This window comes from Clarias gariepinus, chromosome 21, assembly GCF_024256425.1.
Source record: "Clarias gariepinus isolate MV-2021 ecotype Netherlands chromosome 21, CGAR_prim_01v2, whole genome shotgun sequence".
NCBI classification, from domain to species: domain Eukaryota; kingdom Metazoa; phylum Chordata; class Actinopteri; order Siluriformes; family Clariidae; genus Clarias; species Clarias gariepinus.
Window position 1 is genome coordinate 3,832,501 of NC_071120.1, and position 15,000 is coordinate 3,847,500.

At 44.7% G+C, this 15,000-nt stretch overlaps 1 protein-coding gene across 2 annotated transcripts in view; it reads left to right on the forward strand.

Annotated features, from left to right (window-relative positions):
* fam222aa (family with sequence similarity 222 member Aa) overlaps window positions 1–12,241 on the forward strand; it is a 21,526-nt gene extending 9,285 nt beyond the window's left edge. The window contains exons 2-3 of one of the 2 annotated variants that reach the window (XM_053480788.1): window positions 814–1,002; window positions 8,917–12,241. In XM_053480788.1, the coding sequence (XP_053336763.1) occupies window positions 927–1,002; window positions 8,917–10,319 (1,479 nt within the window). In that variant the 5' untranslated portion in view covers window positions 814–926 and the 3' untranslated portion in view covers window positions 10,320–12,241. The remainder of the gene's footprint in view (window positions 1–813; window positions 1,003–8,916) is intronic. The other variant, XM_053480789.1, reaches the window with a different exon arrangement.
* Window positions 12,242–15,000: the final 2,759 nt, after the last annotated feature.

Genomic DNA, 15,000 nt, shown 5'->3' on the forward strand with positions numbered 1-15,000 from the left:
CTCACTGTCTGTCTCACTTTCTCACTGTCTGTCTCACTCTCTCACAGTCTGTCTCACTCCCTCACTCACTGTCTGTCTCACTCTCTCACAGTCTGTCTCACTCCCTCACTCACTGTCTGTCTCACTTTCTCACAGTCTGTCTCACTCCCTCACTCACTGTCTGTCTCACTCCCTCTCTCACAGTCTGTCTCACTCTCTCACAGTCTGTCTCACTCCCTCTCTCACTGTCTGTCTCACTTTCTCACAGTCTGTCTCACTCCCTCACTCACTGTCTGTCTCACCCTCAGCACAGCCACCACGATACTACGATAAGACACGCCCACAAGCTAACAGGTTTTAATTAGCTGCCTGTGTGAACATTTTGCGTCTGTGTGTATGTGTGTGTGTGTGTGTGTGTGTGTGTGTGTGTGTGTGTGTGTGTGTGTGTGTGGTCATGACCTTGTCTGTCCAGAACATGAAGCAGGCCTCGTTAACAGCTAATTACTGTTGCAGATGCTTTAGATAGTGTCTTCCAGTTCAGGAGGTCGACTCTGTAACGACTTCACACACACACACACACACACACACACACACACACACACACACACACACACACACACACACACATTGCCACAGAGACATTTTCGTGTGTGTGTGTGTGTGTGTGTGTGTGTTAGACTTGTCTGAGGAGTTTGAGTTAGTGCACTGATATATACACTAAAGGCACACACACACACACACACACACACACACACACACACACACACACACATTTTTTCCGATGTACTTTTGATGTTTCTTATCAGTGTTTGTGTTTGTTCTCACATCCTGCAGGTCGTCCCAGGTATCGCAGGAGTGCATCTGGGAAAGAGCACACCTGTGTGTGTGTGTGTGTGTGTGTGTGTGTGTGTGTGTGTGTGTGTGTGTGTGTGTGTGTGTGAGCCACCATGCTGGCGTGTCTGCAGCCGAGCCTGAATGCCTCCCACAATTCCAGGAGCCTGGACACACCCAGTGTTCACAAACGTGAGTAATGCACCAATCACAAAGAGCCACTCTCACACACAGAATGCTCGTGTGTGTGTGTGTGTGTGTGTGTGTGTGTGTGTGTGTGTGTGTGTGTGTCCTTGTTCACACTCAGTGTTGTCCAAGACTGAGCTGAAGGCCATGACCTCGACCATGACCCTTTAATAATGTCATTAATACACTCACACACACACACACACACACACACACACCATAAGTCCCTTTGTCACTGATAAAGTGATGGACGAGGATAAAGGACGCCGGATGGACAAAAGAAATGAGGACGGAAGGAGACGAGGCTGAGAGAGAGAGAGAGAGTTGCTTTATTTTTCTGTCTATGTGTGTGTGTGTGTGTGTGTGTGTGTGTGTGTGTGTGTTTTTACTGTTTACTCCGTCTGCTCTTTATTTACCCAAGAGACTCGTATCTTGTTTATATCCTGGTGATAACTCCTCGCGCCTTAATCACGACGGTCACGTGATCACAAACGGACTCCACCTCCACCTCCTGCTGGAGGAGCCGTCAGAGTTCTCACTGAGAGGAGTGTAAAGCACCGTCATCATCACTTCACCATGGACTGCTGGGTGTGTGTGTGTGTGTGTGTGTGTGTGTGTGTGTGTGTGTGTGCGCGCACCACCAGCAGGCTCTGGCTCCCAGTCAGCTGTGCATATGGCACTGTGAGGGGCACAGGAACCAATCAGGAACAGGCAGATTAGCACCTGCAGAGGCATGCTGGGAAACCGCAGGGTGGTTACGGAAGCTCATTACCCGGCGTGGTGGGTAATCATGACTCCACCCATCCGAGAAAGAAGGAAAGAAAGAAGGAAAGAAAGAAAGGTGTAGTCTGAGCTGGTGGAAAAAGCCGGCAGTGAGAGTGTCACCATACTGTATATGGGCATGTGAAAGTGGCGTAGAGTCCTTATATGGGCATGTGAGAGCATTATAGATTATATGTACAGTATATGGTTGTGCGAGTGTGTCATTTGTCACTATATGGGTGTACGAGAGTGTCAAAGAGTCCATAATTGGTTGTGCAAGAGTGTCATAGTGTTCTTATATGGGCATGTAGTCCATATATGGGTGTGGGATGATGGCATACAGTCTATATATGGGCATGCGAGAGTGTCATAGAGTCTGTAATTGGATGTGCGAGGGTGTCATAGAGTGTATACATGGGCATGCAAAAGTGTCATAGCATCCTTGTATGGGCATGTGTCAGTGTCATAGAATCAGTCCATATATGGGCATGCAAGGGTGTCATACAGTCCATATATGGGCTAACGAGAGTTTCAGAGTGTCCATATATGGGCGTGCAAGGGTTTCATAGTCCATACAGTGAAACCTTGGATTACGAGTAACGCGGTTTGCAAGTGTTCTACAGGACGAGCAAAGATTTTTTATAAAAATTTGACTTGAAAAACGAGCATTGTCTTGGTTTACGAGTACCGAGTATCATGTATCACGCATGCGCTTCTTGTTTTGGGTCTTAGTGCTCGTCTCTCACTAGTATAATCAACATCCATGCACGCATGTACAGTACTGTTTATAACATTGTAACATTATAGTCATAACACTGTGACCACGTGTGTAGGTGTGTATTTTATTTTGTGTTTGTATGGGTGTGTGTACAGCACGTGTGTAAAGCAAAAGCAAGTCTCATGAGAGAGGTTAAAGATCCATTTTCTCTCTCTGCTCAAGGCTCAGCCTGCTCCTCGTGTCTGTGTGCGAGCGTTTTGTTAGAATCCTTACATGTAGTTATTATGGAGTCCGTGTTAGAAGCACTGTGGTTGTGATACAATCGGGAGCAGAAGTAAGTACACCCCCGTGTAATGTCACTCAGAGATGAAATGATGATCGTATCAGTGTACAGTAACCACTTTCATGCCGCGCTGTACGCTTCAATAGTGTGTGTGGGGCGCTGGTGGCTCAGTGGTAGGTGTTTCGCCCGCCATGCGGCAGTCTTGGGTTCGATTCCCAGCCAGTTCGGGTTCGTTTCCCATTCCCAGTGCCGGTCCCAAGCCCGGGTAAAAATGGGAGGGTTGCGTCAGGAAGGGTATTCCGCTGTGGAGACCCCCTGCCGGGAGCAGCCGAAAGACCAACAACAACGCTTCAGTAGTGTGTGTGTTCTTATGTTAGAGTTTAGCACAACATATACCAAAGTGTAGAATATTTACACACACACACACTTATGTTGACTCTGATTATCTCTGCTAAGTGAGTGTGTGTGTGTGTGTGTGTGTGTGTGTGTGTGTCTGTGTCTGTGTCTGTGTGTGTGTGTAAATCAGGAAAGAGGTCATCATCACAATCTTTCTCTTTCATACACACACACACACACACAGACCCTTTGAGACACAACACTGCCACAAATGGAATACCATGCACTCTTGCACTATTTATGACCCTGTATGTGTGTGTGTGTGTGTGTGTGTGTGTGTGTGTGTGTGTTTCTCAGAATTGGTTCCTGTTGTTTATCTGCACGGTTGTGGTTTGTGTCTTTACACACCGTGACAGTTAACCTGTTTGTCTTGCTCTTACACACACTGCAGTGTTTAAAGCCCCGTGTGTGGTTATAGATTACATCGTGTGAGTGTGAGTGTGTGTGTGTGTTGTGTGTGGGCTGGATCGGTGTGATTATTATTTGTTCGTCTCTCAGTCTCTCTGGTTCTGTCTCACTTTCTATATGTGTGTGTGTGTGTGTGTGTGTGTGAGTACAGTTTGTGGTGTTCCTCAGTGGGGGTAATTAAGGTGTGTGTATGTCTGAAGTGTGTGTGAAGCGTTTAGCCCAGGAGGCCCTCTGAAAAACAACTGTCTCCCATCAGACTGTGTGTGTGTGTGTGTGTGTGAGGCTGGATGTGTACGTTGATTGCATCAGTGCGTCTTTACGCTTTTATCGTCTCGAGCAGCCGTGTGGTTTTGTTTGTGTGTATGGTTGTGTGTGTGTGTGTGTGTGTGTATGTGTGTGTGTGTATGGTGTGTGTGTTTGTGTGTGTATGGTTGTGTGTGTGTGTTTAAAAGTGAGAGAGAGAGATCCCTCATTGCAGATCATGCATATCTGTATTGTCTGGGCAAGTCTCATTCACATACACACACACCTACACACACACACACACACACACACACACACACACACACACACACCTACACACACTCCAGATGTTGGATAGACGAACACCCGCACCCTTCCGAGGTGTGACAGAGGGTTGTGTGGTTTAAACGATAGCATCTCCTCACACACACATGAGTTTCGAGGCGTTACACATGGTCGAGTGTAACCCACACACACACACACACACACACACACACACACACACGGCTAGTTCTTAATGTATCTCTGTTACAGACTCTTAGTCTTGCAGTCAGTCCAATTACACACAACTCATTTAACTCATTTATTTAGTATAGAGACAGCGAGACAGCGGCAGGGAGACAGAGAGAGACAGAGACAGACAGAAGGGTGAGAGACACACAGACAGATAAAGAATTGGAGACAGGGACATACAGGATACAGACAGGAAGGGTTCGAATAGTGACAGACAGATGAACTGATAAGAGCGTTTCAGACAGACTGACAGACACTCAGACCAACTGGGACATGAGAGAAAGACAGACGGGGAAGAGACAGACAGGAAATGGAGACAGACTGATGAGAGTGTGACAGACAGACAGACAGACAGAGGGTCAAGAGAGTGACAGACAGGGAAGGGACGGACAGAGGATTAAGGAAAGTGACAGGCAGACAGACAGACTGAGAAACAGACAGACACAGGAATAAGAGAGGGACAGACAGACAGACAGACAGACAGGCAGACAGACTAAGAGACAGACAGACAGACAGGCACGTATAATAAAAACAGGATAATAAATGAAGGTCTGAGAGAAAGAAGTGAAGTGAGAGGAGAAAATATGACGAGGTGAAGAACAGAAACAGAGAGAGAGAGAGCAGTGGTGCAGGTCAGAATGTTTGCGCTGTCGTGTGTGTGTGTGTGTGTGTGTGTGTGTGTGTGTGTGTGTGTGTGTGTGTTTTTCATTGTGTAGATCAAATGGAATAAATCTTCTGTCAGTCTCCATCTAACACACACACACACACACACACACACACTTGCCATGGAATTTGCTTGTCAGGAAAACATCAAAGCGCAAGCTGTCTCTGTGCCACTGAACCCTGAGTGTGTGTGTGTGTGTGTGTGTGTGTGTGTGTGTGTGTGTGTGTGTGTGTGTGTGTGTGTGTGAGAGAGAGAGAGAGACGACTCTTGCTCTGTCTGACCCAGTTAGTGCACCTCCAATTAGACAGCGACAGCAGTCTAGCACAGATCTCTCTCTCACACACACACACACACACACACACACGTGCACACTATGTGCAAGTATTTAATTAGTGATGCGAGTGTATACACGTGTGCGTGCAGCGATGTCAGGGGCCCAAGCACTGGGTTTGTCCCCGCCACTCTTCCGCTCGCCTAAGAAACGAAACGCTGCGTTACTTTGACGCGTTCTCGACCGCTGCCGTAACGATAACAGGAGACTAGCATGTCTTTCGTGAGTGCGTATCAACCGCTACCATCGCTAGCTGACAGTCATGACAGTCAAAAAACAACTTGACCCGTCGCCATGGCGACTCTTTAAGCATCGGGTTCGGAGCTTAAACCGAAGCGGGTCGGCGGGATTGAGCTAAGACGTGATATAGTTCGCTGGATAAATTAGACGTGCGACAGTTAATTAGCCGTAATAAATAAGCGTCCGTGTTATTACCGCTCACAGCGCGGCGTGACCCTCGACCCTTCCCGTCTCATCACTGAGTCACTTTATTCGCCCCTTGCAGGTTTTTTTTTTTTTTTTTTTCTTTTCTCTGTGAGACTCATCAGTGGGCTGGAATTATCAGCGCCGGTCCTCCCGGGCAGCTTTAACGAGCACCAAAGTACCTGTTCAAAGTCGCATGAAAATATTACAACTCCGTCGCACTTTCCTCTCGCCTCACCGCTCTCAAGGGCACGCGACATCCGCCAGCCCAAACCCTGCATACCGCTTCAATTTTCAAGACGTTTGCATAAAAATGTCAGGTTTTTATTTTTTTTGCTTTTCCCAGCGAGTCGTTCACGGCGCTCGATTTATCGGCGTTAAACGACGTGCGCGCTGCTCCGAGTTTAAGCAGCCGTGAAATTGCCTGAATAACCGCCTTTAAATCCAATCTTACCCGTCACCTCTGCAGCCCTTGCTCTGTCCCGCGCTCTGGGGGCGGGGGGAGGTGGGGAAGCGTGTCCCCGCTGCGCTGACCTGCAAAACCCTGAACACGCGTTAATCCCTCACGCGGACCGCTCAATTAGTTCTGAAAATGTCACACGCGCTGTCCTGCTGAACACGCGAGTGTGTGTGTGTGTGTGAGAGAGACTCCCTCTCAGGCGGTTTACATTCAGCACCATCATGTACACAGCGCTTATTTACAATTCACAGTTTTTTTCTTTTAGGAGTGTGAAGCCACGCCTTCTTAAGCATGATGAACGACTCACTGGAGAATCTTAATGACACGTGAAAGTTTTTAATGATGACGATTCATCAGATGTCACTAAACTAATAGCGTCTTTATTTATTATCGCATGCGCCGTCAACGATTTACAAGCCGTCAATTTGTCGCGTTGACGCCTGGGCAAATCTTCGTTTCAAGTCCAAAAACACTGTCTCAAATTGAAATTTCCTTCTAGTTCTTGTCCATGACATCACAAACTGGCTACGTTATTGTTAGCTATGACATATGTACGACTACGATGTGACCACCTACAACAAAAAGGCGTGGACAAACCGTTTTCAAGTTTACACTTTTCACGTACAAAGTGGCTGCTATACCTGATACGAGTAATCAAGTACCGCTACTAAAACTACGGTTGTTAACAGTCGCGTCAATATCTGTGACTACGCTACAAACGATACTACACAATAAACACCAGAAAGTGGCTCAGATCTCTCCACAGTAGTCAGCAGTAAACAGCGAGTTCTGCATTGTTTTTAAACATTACGCAGAAACATATAATCGTATAAACATATAATCTCGAAATTGTATAAAATTTATGGGAAAAAAATTACTAACTTTATAATTACTTACATGGAAAACTACGCGATTAACCCTAACCGAGAAATATGCCCGCTTCACTTCTGAAACACCGGCCTCCCAGGAATCCCTTTAATGCTCCAACATGTGGAAGTGGCTAAGAGCAAAGTCAGGACTGTAAGGGGTGTGGCAATAACTCCCAGCCCAGCTCCTGTAATGTGCCAGTAGTGTAGGTGAATGATTGTGTGTACGGTTCTCATAGACAGATGTTGACTTTCAAGGATCAGGCGTTCCTCACGCTGAATGTTCACAGGAACAACTGCACTGGTTCCATTTACGGACGTAGGTCCAGATGTGTTACTGTGTCTCAGAGTCTAATCACCATACTCTGCATAAAGTCTGTAAATGTCGATCACTTTTACTCCTTCATTCACCAGAAATTTCAGCACAAGTCCCGTTTTGACTAGAACACACCCCGTGAAAAGAAATACAAAGTCTATTTTTAAAATAACTGTTGGCATTAGTGTTACTGTGAGATATGAGCAGGCAGCCGATGAGACAGAAGAGCGAAGAGAACAGGATTAAACTTGGAAATCTCAGCTGTGTGACTATAATTAAAAACGTTTTTCTCTCCTTTGTCACACACCGGTGCTGGTTTCAGTGTGTAACCCAGTTTGGGGGTCGGAATTAATTTCGCAAAGCTCTGATTTAATAGTGCCTGAGGGGCTGACGGATTTCCACGGATTGAGTTTTTCAAAAAGATCCATTTGGCCAAGGATGAACTTGCGCAGAGCGAGAGAGAGATAAAGCGGCAGAGATGATGATAGATGGAGGGAAATTATAAAGCTTCCATTAAAAGTTTCATTCTGGGCTGCAGAACAGCACCTGCAGTCTTTGTGTGTCCACTCACCTGCAGCATGACGGATAATTACGGCTATCGAATCTTCTCTCTTGCACCTGGGCTGAATGGAAAACTGAATAACACACACACACACACACACACGCGCACTTTGTCTTGCCCAGTGATCTGGCCCCTTTCTTACAGATTAGCTTGTGCAAGCAGACACCAAGGCCAGCTGAACATTCTGGACGTTCTAGTGGAATGTTAGTTATGAAGAACATTCCAGCTTGCTGTTCTTTTCACTCTAGAACAGGACGTTGTTTGGACGTTTGGAGCACTTGGTCACGCTACAAACCGGAATGGACATTTCTCTGCAAATGTTTTGTAGGTTTGAAAGCAAAGTTTACTCTTTGTGCATTGGTCACATGATGGCCTTTTGTTCTTGTCCACCAGGGCTCACAGCTGCCAGAGCTATAGTCTGGTCGTCATAGTAACTCATCGAACTGACCTGCGTTTATTTTAAACCCAAATCCAGGAGTAATATGTATTATGATACGTTGCGACAAGGCAGGATGGTGGCTTAGTGGTTAGCATTGGTGTCTTGTACCTCCAGGATTGGGAATTTGAATCTCGTGTCCAGTCTGTTTGCCATGGAGTTTAGTTCGTTCTCTCTGTGCTTCGCTGGTTTTCCCAAGGTAATGATTGGTGTTTCCAAATTGTCCATAGGTTGGCCTTGGTCCCTGAGTTCTCTGGGACAGACTTATGGCCCCCTGCGACCCTACACACGATAAGTCGAACAGATAACGGATGGCAGTTGCAACAACTTTGTTTGTTATTGCGGAGCTCTTTATGAACATTTTTCATGCTTTCTTTTCTTTCTTTCACTTCTTGTTTTCCACTCCTTTTCCTGTTGCTATTTCCCCCTTGTTTCAAGTAAGCTTCTTCTGATACATTTAGGTCATATGTACAGTATTACCCATAATTATAAAAAAAACAGAGTTAGAACTAACAATGACGTTTTTTCCTCATTTTTAGGGGAACCAAGCATGGCTGTCCGCTCTACCCGCTACCCGAGCACGGCGGAACTGGACGCCTATGCCCAGAAGACGGCCAACAGTCCACTGTCCATTAAAATATTTCCTACCAACATCAGGGTCCCACAGCACAAACATCTTAACCGCACAGTGAATGGCTACGACACAACGGGTCAACGCTACAGCCCATACCTCCAACCAGGTGCCTACCAGGGCCTTCTGGCCATGGTCAAAGTTTCAACATCAGCATCTTCATCATCATCGTCATCGTTTGTTGCTTCCACAAAGGCTGTGGTGAAGAATGCAGAGGGCCGGCGGACTAAAGTCTCCCCTGCACACTTAGCTGTGGCTCCCTACCAAGTGGGCTTCAATGCTGCACCTTTAAAGGGACCTGATACGACGCCTCTTACCATTCCGCCCAACGTGACAGTTGCCAGCTCTGTCATCCCTCTAGCAGGAACGAGAGGCATTAATCTGTCCTCTCAGTCAAATCTCCCATCAATCCAGAGCATCATCTACCAGATCAACCAGCACTGTCAAGCCCAGGCCCTCCAGCAAGTCTCCGCGGTTCCCTCAAACTCAAATTCCAAGCCCAGTCCTTGCAAACAGGGCACCACAGCGCTTGGGGTTTCATCTGTCTCAGGAGGGAGTTATGCAGCAAATCTGGCACTTCAAGGGAACGTGGGATATTCTGGAACAGTAGTACCAGGACAAAACGTGGATGTAACAAAGGTGGCTGCATATACAGAGAGTTTGGATTACATCCTGTGGCAGAAACAGCAGCAGCAGCAGCAAGCCATTCTGAGGATGTACAGCGGGGGAAGCGGAGGCAGCAGTGCGGTTAGCAGGTCACCAGAATCTTGTGGCCCAAGCATCCTGGTTGGTGGATCCCAGGCATCATGTTCCTCCAGGACGTACCCTGTAATGGCAAGTGTGAGCGGAGGAGGTGGTCTTGAAAAACTGAGCTCCTCACCATTGAACTGTGCAGCCATGCAGGGGAATTTCGCTTTGGGGCAATATTTTGCCCCACCATGGAACAGTGTCCTGGTTACCCCAGAAAGTGACTGCTACAATCCTCAGGAGTTGGCACCAGGGTCCACATCTATTGGGCAGAAGGAGCTGGGCTTCCTGCCTCATCCCCACCATCTCCATCATCACTACCACCACCATCACCAACATGCACCCGCGGACAGCTCGGGAGGGATTTGCTGCGCTTTGCCAAGTAAAGGCTTGTGCAACGCTTCCGTCCTCAGCAGCAGTTTGCAGTCGCTGGAATACCTGATCAATGACATCCATCCGCCGTGTATCAAGGAGCAGATGCTGGGTAAAGGCTACGAAACCATCTCAGTACCGCGACTTCTGGATCATCAGCATGCGCACATTCGACTTCCTGTTTACAGATAGAGCTAAAGTTTGACAAGATATTGAAGATCATTTTAAATGGAAACAGTTTCAATGGTCGGGTTTGGTGGATTAGGGTCAGTTCTTTGGTTCTTTTAAGCAGAGTGGGAAGTTCTGGATGGAGGTTGGTTAAAGACTGTGAGAAAACTCAAAGTCAAAGATCTGGCATAAGAATGTTTTTTTTTTTTTTTGGCTTGTTTTTAATTTTTTGTTCTTCACATTATCCATTCATTGGTGATGAAAACCACTTCATACATGAGCGGGAAATTACTTTCCTCTGTCTCGACCGAGTGTGTGGATTTATACAGGGAAGAAGAAACACACCTTCAACAAGTACACCTTCAAAGTGGTGTTTAACTTTGTTGAATCATATTACTATACATGTTACTTTCATAAAATAATAATTATAAGAGCTTAATTGTAAAAATAATTATGATTATGATTGAATTGCACTGCGTTGGAAATCTGAAATCTTGTACAAAGATTGAGAAACTGGAAACAACTAGTTTGAGCTGAACGTATTTATGAAACTTGAAGAAAACTTGAATTTATTTTTTTGTTATTTTATATATTTGTAGTATACGAGATGTTTTTGGCTGCTAAGGAGAATGATGTGTCTTAGTTTTTTTTAATTGTTACTTTTCCTTTTTTGCTTTTTTTTTTTTGCTAAAATCTTGTAACAGGTCCAATCACTGCTTTGAGAGTTATGAGGAACTGACACTGGAGTCCACGGAATGATTGATGGCTGCTCAGAAATAAATCATGTTTTAAATATTAAGGATTCAGAAGGTCCTGAATTATTTCCACTTTGGTTTTATGTTTGAGCATTCTTGTGTTTAAGGACCTGTTTTTAATGATGGTTGTTCATTTAAGTCCACGACCAAGAACTGTTTTTATTTTTCTTGAAAATAAAAGCAAGATTTCACTCGTATGATTCAGGAAGAATTCAGCTTGTATTTTTGTCGTCATTTCGAAATATCTATTTTTATTTTTTTTTGTAATACTTTATGCTTTTAACAGTGTTAACACACTTGTCATAATCTCTACCACTTCCACCCACTGAGGAGCTTAGTTTTTATTTTTCATAAGTGAACAAATAAAACAGTTCATGGTAGTCGACGCAGAACCGTCTGCACAGATCTTTTTTCTGATTTAGTGTTCAGGTTGTTTAAGGACATTCCGCTCTTTGTGATCGATTTTTGGATCTTTTCTGGTTTTCTCGTGGTTGTGAGAATTTTCCGATACTTGGTCACATGACCATATTTAAAGCTAGACTGCAGGAGAGAAATGGTCAAATCCAACATTCAATTCTTTATCTTTATTTTTTGGAATGATGAAACAAAGATTTTTGATTTGTTCCTCTGGTGGAGACAGTCAGTACGGAATTCTCTGTCTCTCTCTCTCTCTCTCTCTCTCTCATTCATTCCAGCTGTGAAGTCCCTGCGAATGTGCTGCACTTATCCGCCTGAGTGGACTGACGTAAAAAGCAAAAAAAAAGCAAAAATAAAGAGAGAGAGAAAAAAAGATGAAGAGAAATTGGATTGGCGCCACGGTACCCAGCGCTGAATTAGCATTTCTTTTTCAGGCGAGTTTTATTGGAAAATTGAATTCCTAAACTCAGACACAGAGAGAGCGCGAGAGAGAGGGAGAGAGAGAGGGAGGGAGGTGAGTGTTTGGGTTTCTGCCACAGGCAAAAAGCAGTCTAGATTTATGAAGTGCAATTATTATGACTGTATGAAGGGTAATTTTATTTGCTTTTTTTCCGAGGCTCAAACCAAAACCTAAAAAAGAAAAAAAGAGAGAGAAAGACAGAGAAAATTTCCTTTGTGATTCTGGTACATTCCTGCTGTTCTGTATACTCACTCACTATTTGTTTTGTTTTGAAGTGCAAAAAAAAATAAATAAATGGATTTTGAGATTTTATTTCAAACCCCCATGCCTCGACTCGTCTGATTATCTTTTTTAAATATTTGAGAATCTGGAAATTAAAAATTCTGAAGCGCTCGCATCAGAGAGTACATGATGGAGGAAATAATCCGTGTCGTCATTAATCCTTAATCTTTCCGGACAGATGGAGGCAGCCTAGATTGTAGCGTCCCATCAGTCACGCGGCGTGGCGGCAGGTGTGTTGCGTTATGTTTGAGCTGTAAGGTGTGTTCCACGCACCTGCTGTGTTAATTACACGGCCGAGGATCTGCATCGGGTTGTTGACAATGTTGTAACCGTCAGGCGGATAAAGGAAAACGGAACCATTTTACTCTTCGTCTGCATCTCATTAATAGCATTCTACATATTAGTGTAATAATAATTTGCCTGCTGTTATAGGAAAATAATCAACAACTTGGTGGTGTGATGAAGACATGTTACTGTTAGCTCGCAGTACGAATTTAATCTGTTCCGGAAGCGAGTTCTTAAGGTGAAGTTCATATTGTGAAACGCATTGTCCTATGGGAAATAATGTAAATGCAGATAATCCGTTCCAGCCTTCCAAACATATGACCAATATTGCCAATTTCCAACACTATAATCAGATTTTTGCATACAAAAACAATCAAAAACATTTAGAAAAGACATGTAAATGATGTTAAATATAAAATAAATGGACATTAAACCTCTTGGCTGCTTTAAAAACCAAACTGAAAGCAACTCCCTGCTCCCTTTTCTTGTTACCGTCCTTGATAACACTTTCGGGACCCATGGTGCTACGTCTTCATTAAATCTAATCCCAAATGCAACCCCTCACCCCACCACCACCCGCCACTTATACCCCTATCTCACCTACGCGGTTTGGAAATATAAAGTAAATCTCGTGTAAGTTTCTCAGGACTGTCCACCACCTGCATGATTTATTCTCCTGACCTTCTGGCTACAGACTCGCTCGCCAGCTCCACCAGTCGCGGTTAGTTTCAGCGAAGGATATGTGTGAAGGAAATGATGATCTGTTGATAGTAAATGGTGTTTGTGAATCTGTTGTATAAAGCAATATCACACTCGAGGTTGTGCTGTTGTACTGAATATCAGCACTGCTCATATGACAGCCATGCTGATATTCAGTACAACAGCGTGACCTCGGGTGTGATATTGTTTAAATATAATCAGTGTGGAAATGAGTCCAATAGCTGTTTATTTCTGTCATAATAACTGTAATTGGTGTGAAACTGACGCCTCCTGTCTCAGGTTTGGAGTGTGATATTCAGGCCTAACGTGTGCTTTTGTTCCCATCTCAATCTCAGTAACCACATAAGATGAATATTTAAAATGTCATTCATTATTCATATTAAAATAAAATATTATTTTGTTTTGTTTATATACATAAAATAGAGACACCAGATTTTAGATTGGTCTTTTTTTGCGGTTTATTGAAACATAAAGCATGTTGCTGCTGAAGAATAATCTCCAGTTTGAGTCTCTACGGTCACCGGGCAGGTGTGCGGCGTACAGTAATGCGGTATTCACACAGCACAGCACTACAAATCCAATCGCATTCAGTCTGTTAATATTAATATAGACAAGTGTACAGTATCCACAACTGCAGCATTTCTCACCATCCCACTGACTCCAGTCTAACTACAGTCACTAGCTGGTATGCAGCTGGAAACTGATGAAGGTCCAAATCGAGGCACAGCACTGAGGAAAGCGGTGTCAGCTGTGGACTGGGCGGGGGTGCCAGGCTCAAGCGGTGCCGCTGTAAGTGCCAGCCTGCTCCCTTATCTCAATCTTAAAGACGTCAGTCTTGATCTGTCAATCCGTGTGCTTAATCTGGTTTCTCTTCCAGGAAATCCTAGATTTAGAGAGAGAAAAAATACACATTGAAGATTTGCCAATGCGATGTCTTCCTATCGTCTTCATATCTCAGCTTCAGAGGGAAAAACTCCAGCCAAACTTGTGCTTCTGTGCTACATTTGACCTCTGTGAAAACCTGTCAAGTTAAAAGTTTCATGCAAAAGAAAATTGTAGTGTCTTTGTGTTTTTTTTTTTTTACTTTCCTCAAATGCACTGTATTGGATCAGCAGGGTCGAGACGTCCACAATAGTGCACTTAGTTTCACTGCAGACTTGAAGATACAAGACTCCGATTCCAACAACTTCTACTAAATTGCACTAAATAAAGATTACACTGCATATTTAATTCAGGGTCTTCTTTCCACACCTATTCCACATTCTCATTCTCACACTCCAGAGTTCACCAGGACACATTACCTCTCAGGTCTTCCTGACCTCCCCTGAAGCGCTGCTAGAATATTTTTAAATATCATTCCGCCCATCCCTTTATTCCTTGTCCCGGGCAACCCGGGGTTCTTCTTTTCAAAAGATGCTCACTTGATTAGAGAGCAGCCCCCAGCAGGAGGAAACAGGGCACTCAGCAGGCCTGATTTTAAAAGTGTGTATTGAGAGAAAAGGACAGAGAGGGAGTTTCACAGAGCTGCAAACTCAGGGACAAACTTCTTGACGCACGTCAAGCTCTCGAAGATCACAGGGACGTTTGAAGAGCGTGCAGGTTTAATCCGAGAAAACTGTTCAAAGGCATTTCAGTTTCAATACACAGCCATCAAGGGCGCTTCATGCTTCTCCACACCGGCGGGTATGTGAGTAGGATCCAGGATTCGGGGTCGTGGCCTGAACCCCTCGTCTCTTCAGCTCTGAATAGAGGGAAGGACAGATGGGTGTGATGGGAATTACAGAAT